General features: G+C 51.3%; 1 protein-coding gene and 1 long non-coding RNA gene across 20 annotated transcripts in view; one reads left to right on the top strand and one right to left on the bottom strand.

Annotated features, from left to right (window-relative positions):
• Positions 1-689: 689 nt before the first annotated feature.
• Positions 690-8,403, bottom strand: part of mllt10 (MLLT10 histone lysine methyltransferase DOT1L cofactor) — a 49,130-nt gene continuing 41,416 nt past the window's right edge. For 7 of the 8 annotated variants that reach the window (XM_034289229.1, XM_034289232.1, XM_034289231.1 and 4 more), the window contains 10 exons: positions 8,140-8,294; positions 7,520-7,637; positions 6,431-6,512; positions 5,288-5,514; positions 4,379-4,528; positions 4,255-4,292; positions 3,886-4,136; positions 3,733-3,753; positions 3,539-3,620; positions 690-2,556 (listed from right to left, as the gene is read on the bottom strand). In XM_034289229.1, the coding sequence (XP_034145120.1) occupies positions 2,272-2,556; positions 3,539-3,620; positions 3,733-3,753; positions 3,886-4,136; positions 4,255-4,292; positions 4,379-4,528; positions 5,288-5,514; positions 6,431-6,512; positions 7,520-7,637; positions 8,140-8,294 (1,409 nt within the window). In that variant the 3' untranslated portion in view covers positions 690-2,271. The remainder of the gene's footprint in view (positions 2,557-3,538; positions 3,621-3,732; positions 3,754-3,885; positions 4,137-4,254; positions 4,293-4,378; positions 4,529-5,287; positions 5,515-6,430; positions 6,513-7,519; positions 7,638-8,139; positions 8,295-8,403) is intronic. The other variant, XM_034289233.1, reaches the window with a different exon arrangement.
• Positions 2,839-3,594, top strand: LOC114829903. 12 transcript variants are annotated; one of them, XR_004575046.1, is made up of 6 exons: positions 2,839-2,876; positions 2,909-2,987; positions 3,041-3,119; positions 3,186-3,330; positions 3,364-3,455; positions 3,520-3,562. It is a non-coding gene; the product is annotated as an uncharacterized LOC114829903 (long non-coding RNA). The 12 variants fall into 12 exon arrangements; XR_004575044.1 differs by having other exon boundaries at positions 3,041-3,310; positions 3,344-3,409; positions 3,520-3,594; XR_004575038.1 differs by having other exon boundaries at positions 3,041-3,330; positions 3,364-3,409; positions 3,520-3,594.

Genomic DNA, 8,403 nt, shown 5'->3' with positions numbered 1-8,403 from the left:
GATGAGCATTCTCCTGAACTCAAAACCGTGCTTAATGAAGGATTGCGTGAGCGAACATCCAAACGTGCATCCCTAATGCTCTGGGGATTAGTGTTTGACTTCTGATCGGGCACCTTGCGGGGAAGCATGGGGGTCCTCACTCAGCTGTTAGCACCCCCACTCATGCAGAAACAGTGACCGCTGGGAGGTGATCAATGATGGACGTCAGCTCTGCTCCCACTCAAGAATGGGAACCCTGTAAATGGATTGAATGGAGGAGGAGAAAGGGGTGATGTGGAGGACCAGCGAGGAGGAGTGGTGGACAAAGAGGTGGGCAGGGGGCATGTTTAAACAGCCAGGACTTGAGTGACAGGGCTGAGAGGGCGGGGGGCTGAAGAGTGGCCGGGGGGGCTGAGATGTGAGGGGAAAGTGAGCTTTTAATTTCCGAGAGCCGAAGCAGATGTTGCATGTTGCGCGCGTGTGCACGCGCACAAACACACACAGAGCTAGGCAGCTGGAAGTAATCAGAGACAAGGGTATACCGTATGTGTTTGCTGGGACAGGGGGACCCTGGGAAGGGACATGCCGAAACAGTTAAACAGTGGAGAGAAGGCAGCTAACAAGACCATGGATGTTTGTCAACCCTTCATCCAGCCAAAGATGAGGTAAAGGGGCTAAACAAAAAGAAAACACGTTTTAAGACAGCAGGCTTAGGGGAGGTAGATCCGTTTTTTTTTTTATTCAACCAAAGCGTAAAAATTCATATTACAAAAAAGTACTTGAACAGAGCTGTTGATCAATCTTTATCGATCTTCTCAGTCGACTGATACCCCACTACCTACAGAACACGCAGTGACTGCTCGTCTTTTCACCAGCACTCCTTTCCTTTATCCAGAACATTACTTTATTTTGGTGAGGTGAAATACAAACATTTGAGGAGGCTTTGTGATTTTTCAACCTAAAGTGAAGGTTGAAAAACAGCCCCAAGGTGAATTTGTATGAACTGACATTTGTAAGAACCAAAAATGAAGAGAGAAAAAAAAAAAAAAGGTGCGAAACAGCAAAACAATGTCCCTGCACATATAAAAATAAATTAATACTTTGTGTCCAGCCACCATTAGTCTGGTCCTAAGATTCACACACACACAAAATGTGGCTTCATTGGCTATCCTTCAAACCAGCACAGCCAATCACAATAATTTATTTACACCTCGAAGCCATCAGAAAAGATCTATTTATTTACAAAAACGAGGTAAAAAAACAAAAGAAAACGGTGCTATTGAATCCACAACCCTTTGGACAATAACAGCTATATACATCAACACCACCATAACCACCATCCACCACTATTCACCAGTAGTTTTATCTTTCAAATACAGGACACAGACTTTCTCCATCAACGTTTACAGCAAGATTTGAGTGTGAAAAATTTTAACAGTAGTATAAAATCAATCCTTGAAAGAACAGCGGGCACCGATCAAAATATATTAGCTTGTACCCATTATTACACAAACAGATGCTAAATAAATAAAAAACAGATCATTTATAAAGTTGGCTTCAGTATTTTCTGAATTCAGCAAAAATACATTTCCTGGTTTCCAGCTTCTCAGAATGGGTTGTGTGATCTGTTGCCAGGGAAACGCAACCAGATAGCCAGTAATATGGTAATAATAGATATCTGACAGGAGAGACAGGAAGAGGAGCATTAGTAACCCTGCCCACTCAGCCTCAGGCACTTAGGGATTGGACCCTTACTGGCCAGTCCTGACTATTGTGAATTCCAATTGGCTGATGCTGAGGGTTTGTGGGCCCTGATAGGCAGGCATGTATGTGTGTTTACGTGTGTGTATGTGTGAGGTAGGTACAGCTAAGAGAGACAGTCATAGCAAGGCTTCCGTGGTAAATCAGTCAGCCAGCCAGCCGGTCAGACAGTCTTAAATCAGAGCGGTCTCTAGTTAGGTCTTATGCTGGTCCATACACTCAGACAGGTCAGCAACAGCAGCAACATGTTCAGGGCTCCTCCCATGAGTGAAACTGGCCAATGAGAGCCATTGTTTCCGGCAGAGCTGCGTTCTCAGTCGGCCGTGTGTAGTGTCCCGGTCACCCCTGTCCCAGTCGTCGTGGTTCTGAGTGGGCTAGCTTGTGTGCTGAAGGCACGGTACTGTCCAGAGTTCACATGTCGGTGAAGACCCCTGAGATAAAGACGGGTGGAAGGACAAGTGAGGATGAGAGAACGACAAATAAACAGAGAGAGAGAGAGAGAGAGAGAGAGAGAGAGATATGTCCTGTGGCTCAGGTCTTCTCTTGTCCGGTGACAGACCCGGCCTTGTCGGCCAGCCGGGGCTTGTGGGCGCCAGCGTGCGCGTTTGTGTCGGGGTGGTGTGAGTGCAGTGCCAGGAAGGGATTGGCCGTGATGGTGCCCTGGCCGTGGGCGTTGGAGGACGACAGGTGGGTGGTGACGGGCGGCTGAGCGGATGAGTGGGGGATGGAGGGAAGCTGGGAGGAGGACAGAGACTGGAGTTGTTGGAGGTCCTGGTGTTGCTGCATTAACTGATACAACAAGACCTGCTGCTGCTCCTGGAGGGGGAGAGACGTCATCACATTAGTATGTATTAGCATTCCTTACTGTACATTTGGTGCGATTCATTTTCAATTCCATTGTGTTTATTTTCTACTTTCTAAACATGCTTTTCCAGCATCTCCGGTTTCAGTCGAAAAAAAAAAAAAAAAAAAAACCCCGCCTAATTTCTCTGTCACTCCCAGTATGTTTTATATGTGGAGAGAAAAATGTATATAAATAAAACACCAGACCAAATATTTCTATTCATATAAATATATTTTTGATCAATTTATTTTGTATGGAGGGATCGGTGGTGTAGCGGAGGTGTCGTATGGAGGTGTCGTATGGAGGGATCGTGGTGTAGCGGAGGTGTCGGTGGTGTAGCGGAGGTGTCGTACGGAGGTGTCGTATGGAGGGATCGGTGGTGTAGCGGAGGTGTCGTATGGAGGTGTCGGTGGTGTAGCGGAGGTGTCGTATGGAGGTGTCGGAGGTGTAGCGGAGGTGTCGTATGGAGGTGTCGGTGGTGTAGCGGAGGTGTCGTATGGAGGTGTCGGTGGTGTAGCGGAGGTGTCGTATGGAGGTGTCGTATGGAGGGATCGGTGGTGTAGCGGAGGTGTCGTATGGAGGGATCGGTGGTGTAGCGGAGGTGTCGTATGGAGGGATCGGTGGTGTAGCGGAGGTGTCGTATGGAGGTGTCGGTGGTGTAGCGGAGGTGTCGTATGGAGGTGTCGTACGGAGGTGTCGGTGGTGTAGCGGAGGTGTCGTATGGAGGTGTCGGTGGTGTAGCAGAGGTGTCGTACGGAGGTGTCGGTGGTGTAGCGGAGGTGTCGTATGGAGGTGTCGTACAGAGGTGTCGGTGGTGTAGCGGAGGTGTCGTATGGAGGTGTCGTACGGAGGTGTCGGTGGTGTAGAGGAGGTGTCGTATGGAGGTGTCGTACGAGGTGTCGGTGGTGTAGCGGAGGGATCGTGGTGTAAAAGAGGTGTTGACAGTAATTTTACCACAGACGACTGGGAGGAGAACAGCTGCTGTACTTGATGCTGGTGTAGCAACATCCTCTGCTGTTCAGACACAGTACCCGACCTGGAGACAAAGACACACAGTTCAGACTGCCTGTGTGTGCACGGACACGTGCACAGGCCCCTGCACACAGGCACGCAGACACACACACACACACAGGCATACATTCTCTCACCTGCTTTTAGCAGTAGCTGAGCTGCAGTAATCCAATAGAAAAGCAGCAAGGGAGAAAAGATAAGCAAATCAGCTGGCAGCCAAAGACAGAGAGAATTCATTGGGCAGAAGGACAGAGCCCGGTGGGCCTCCAGGCGGTCAGGACGGCGCGTACCTGTTGTTGACGCCGCTGGTTCCCGGGGCGGATGTTGGGGTGTAGGTGTGAGGGCTGCAGGTGGTCTGAATGACTCCGTTCAGGGCCCCCGCGGCCCCCCCCAACCCCAGACCCGTCCCCCCACCCAGCATCAGGGTTCCCATAGCAACCCCGTTGAGCTGAGGCGGCTGGGGGGGGCTGTGAGAGACCGAGGGAGGCGTGGACAGGGAGGAGGTCGAACCTCCACTGCTACGGCCACACGACACGCTATCCTGAGAGAGAAATGGGGGTGGGGGGGGGGGGGGGGCATGGTGAACCAGTATACCTCACACAGTCTCATCATTCCAGTCACTCTGTGTCCTGAAAGCAGGAGCTACACAAAGGCCTTACCTGAGTGGGCATGGGCAGAGATGAGTCACTCTTCACATCTGAAACACAATATCATGGTCAGTCTGGGTGCTTGTGAGGGAGAGGCGAGGCAGTGGTGTGTGTGCGCGCGCGCATGTGTGTGTACCTTGGGCAGTGGTAGCTGGAGTGAAAGGCACAGACAGCTGAGCAGAGAGGAGCTGCAGTCGTTCTTTCTTCATGGTCAGAGTTTTGATCTGGCTCTCCAGGCGGCTGTTCTCCTGCTGGAGCTGATGGAGGGACTTCAACATCCCCAACACTATGAGAGACAGAGGGGGAGGAAGACGGGGTGGGGGAGAGGGGGAGGGAGACAGGGTGGGGGAGAGGGGGAGGGAGACAGGGTGGGGGAGAGACAGAGGGGGAGGAAGACGGGGTGGGGGAGAGGGGGAGGGAGACAGGGTGGGGGAGAGGGGGAGGGAGACAGGGTGGGGGAGAGACAGAGGGGGAGGAAGACGGGGTGGGGGAGAGGGGGAGGGAGACAGGGTGGGGGAGAGACGGAGGGGGAGGAAGACGGGGTGGGGGAGAGACAGAGGGGGAGGAAGACGGGGTGGGGGAGAGGGGGAGGGGGAGGAAGACGGGGTGGGGGAGAGGGGGAGGGGGAGGAAGACGGGGTGGGGGAGAGGGGGAGGGAGACAGGGTGGGGGAGAGACAGAGGGGGAGGAAGACGGGGTGGGGGAGAGGGGGAGGGAGACAGGGTGGGGGAGAGAGAGGGGGAGGAAGACGGGGTGGGGGAGAGACAGAGGGGGAGGAAGACGGGGTGGGGGAGAGGGGGAGGAAGACGGGGTGGGGGAGAGACGGAGGGGGAGGAAGACGGGGTGGGGGAGAGGGGGAGGAAGACGGGGTTGGATCCATATTAAACCATCAAAATTAAATGATCCAAACAAAGCAATATTAGGTCAGTAGATGACATTAGATACAGACAATAGGAGGTCAGTGGACATTAGATACAGAGGGTAGTAGGTCAGTAGATGACAGATACAAACAGCAGGTCAGTACATTACATTCGGGGAGGTCTCACCATCTCCCTGTGCTCCTTGCTGCAGGAGGAACTGCTGTCCTTCACTCCACTGTCTCTCCAGCAGCTGTTCTATAGACGTGGCCACAGGGGGCGCTGTTGTGTCCCCTCCACCCACCTGGCCAGACCCTTGCGCCCCCAATCCTAACCCCAACCTCGACCCCAGCCCCGAGCCCGACCCCAGGGACCCTGCAGGGTCATACCAGATCTGCAGTCCACCTAGAGGGGAACTGGAGGGAGAGGCAGAGAAAGGAGAGCGGGAGAAGAGGGATTGGAGAAGTAAAAAAAATAAAATCATCAAATAGACACAGAGGATTTACAAATTAAATGAATGTCAGTTGTTACAGTGTGTATTACTGATAAGGAGTTATATTGAGTGTGTTTGTGTGAAAGAGGGGGAAAGAGAGAGACAGGGTGTTTAATAAATCTGTCTGTGAGAACAGACGTTTAAGAAGGGAAAGAGAGATGGAGAGAAGAAAAGAGGAGAAACTTCACGTTTCAAGAATAAGCAACAAACTGAGGAAGAGAGTAGCATTTATGCATTTCCATCTCACTTCTGACGGACGGACGGACGGGCGCGCGCACACACGCACACGCGCACACCCGCCTTAACCCATTGTTTCTTAGCATTACCCATCCATTTTAAATAAATATTGAAGGTACTAACCTTGTTGATTTCAACTATCCATCCTGTGAGTCAAACAAAACCTTTGCTCAAAACGCACCCATTACCAGACACACACGCACTTCCCAAAACAAGAACAAAACAAGAACAACAAAAAAAAAAAAGAGAGAAAAGGCCTAAATATCTCTCTGAAAAGATACACGGGCAAAAATAAAAGTGTGGAGCTGAAGGCCGTTTCCCACAATCAGACACTCACACAAGAGACAGAACATGCCTGCAGGGGAAAGAGAAAAAGGAGAAGAGAGGAGGGAGACCAAAATCGGTTGTGTGTTTGTGGGAGGGAAGGAGACCCCCCAATCACACACAAGGGGCCAGCAAGAGGGGGAGAGAAGAGAGGGGGGTGGGGGAAGTGTTTTGTGTGGAATGTAAATAGGGGCTCACCAGCAATACTTTGTGTGTGTGTGTGTGTGTGTGCGCACTCACTCACTTGGGGAAAAGGGAGAAACGGTGTGTGTACTCACCGTGGGGAGAGAGCGGTCTTGGGAGAGACCCGTCTGGGGAAGCCCTGGGCTGCAGTGCCATTTCCATCTCCTACTTCCTGATCTGCAAACAAAACACACATTACCTAACATGCGGTCATCTCTCTCACGCGCACAACATTCACTGTCCGTCTCCCGCCACCTTCCAGACCAGACGTTTATTTTAATTCCACCGTGCGATGGTAATTAATTGCATGGGCACTGGAGTCCACACACTGGCTCCCCTCCACTTCTGAATTCCCATTTTAACCACTGTGACGTTTTTCGGCTGTTCTCTGTCGTTACGTCTATTGAATAACAACGGCAACATTTTGGTAAGATTTTCGGTAATATCAGGCCTTCTTTTCTTTCCATTCTGTCATTTAAAAGCTTATACTGCATTCACATCAAATGGAAAACATGGAAACCACCACTATTAAACTGGGAGCCACAAGTTCAACATGTTGCCAATTGGCAAATTAATCAACCGTTAACTGAAATTTGACCTATTATGTCAATAAACAATTACACAGTTTTCGAAAACTATATTCATTAAACATTTTTGTTGTGTTCAACCAAAAACGCTGCTAACCAGACTATTTCCGCAGTAGGTCAAAGTTCATTATGTGGGTCAGAGCTCAGAAACCTCCACTACTGAATACTAGTTGGAGGGGCTTTACTGGATTGTTTTTTCACAGTGGTTCGCTGGCATTTGCGAATTTACAAGATGGTACTAAGACAGAAACAAAAACTCTCGAGGTCAGGATCAATAGCTACAGGCAATACTGAAACCCCAGGAAGCACTTAACTACCCCACATCCAACTACTCCCGTGTGTCGGCCTACCGCCCACTACTCCCCTGTGTCGGCCTACCGCCCACTACTCCCCTGTGTCGGCCTACCGCCCACTACTCCCCTGTGTCGGCCTACCGCCCACTACTCCCCTGTGTCGGCCTACCGCCCACTACTCCCCTGTGTCGGCCTACCGCCAACTACTCCCCTGTCTCGGCCTACCGCCAACATCGTGAAAGTGTTTAATGCCTGTGTGTGTGTGCGTCCACCCATGACATCAAACACACACGTGGGCTCCCACCTGCAGGGGTGACTTCACACTGCGCGATGAGAGCAGCCATGGCAGAGTTGGGGTTCAGACGGTTTCCAAACATGTGGGATGGGGCCATGTTGAACACCGGACCTGGCAGCCCACTGACCTGCAGGGAGACACACAGTTACGACACCTGGAGGGTGACCGGACATGCATGCTGGCTGGCACACACACACACACACACACACACACATTCCTATTTGCAAAGCATGCACGCAGACACTGTGCTGGAACTGGCTGTAAGTCCTCTATGTGCAGTAAATAGGCATGATATCCTGCTTCCCCAGGTCCCAGCTCTGCTCTACTATGCATGGGTGGGGGTTGGGATTCGAGTGCAACTCTCCCACCGTTCTTGTCCTCTATGGTGCCTGTCAGAGCACATCACGGCAGAGTGTGTGTGTGTGTGCGCCGAAATAATGGCCACGGGTCACAGATGGATACTCATGGTGTCATGTGGAATGACAACAAACAAAGAGCCAATGCAGGCCAGCGCATCTTTCCTTATACTTTGCCAAACTTACGTTTAGAATCCGTGTCAAGGTAGATCTTTATAGGGGGGGGAGAGGGGGGGCGTGGGGGGGGGGGGCGTGGCCTGAGCCGATACTCACATGGGAGGAGGCAGTGCTGGTCAGGGGGGCTGTGGCGGTGAAGGGGGCGGGCGGAGCAAGGGAGGGAGGCGGCTGTTGCTGTGGCAACTCAGAGTTAGCCCCACCCATAGCAACAGGTCCCACCCCTGAGGAGACGTCACCACTGGAGAACGTACCTATAAAGAGATGTGACCATCGTCATAATAAACTCGTTATTTATTATTATTATTATTATTATTATGAAAGCCTTCATCCTTGTGAATAATGATGGAAATAAACCTGACA

Source organism: Esox lucius, chromosome 21, assembly GCF_011004845.1.
Source record: "Esox lucius isolate fEsoLuc1 chromosome 21, fEsoLuc1.pri, whole genome shotgun sequence".
Lineage (NCBI taxonomy): Eukaryota > Metazoa > Chordata > Actinopteri > Esociformes > Esocidae > Esox > Esox lucius.
This window is presented reverse-complemented; position numbering and strand designations above follow the sequence as displayed.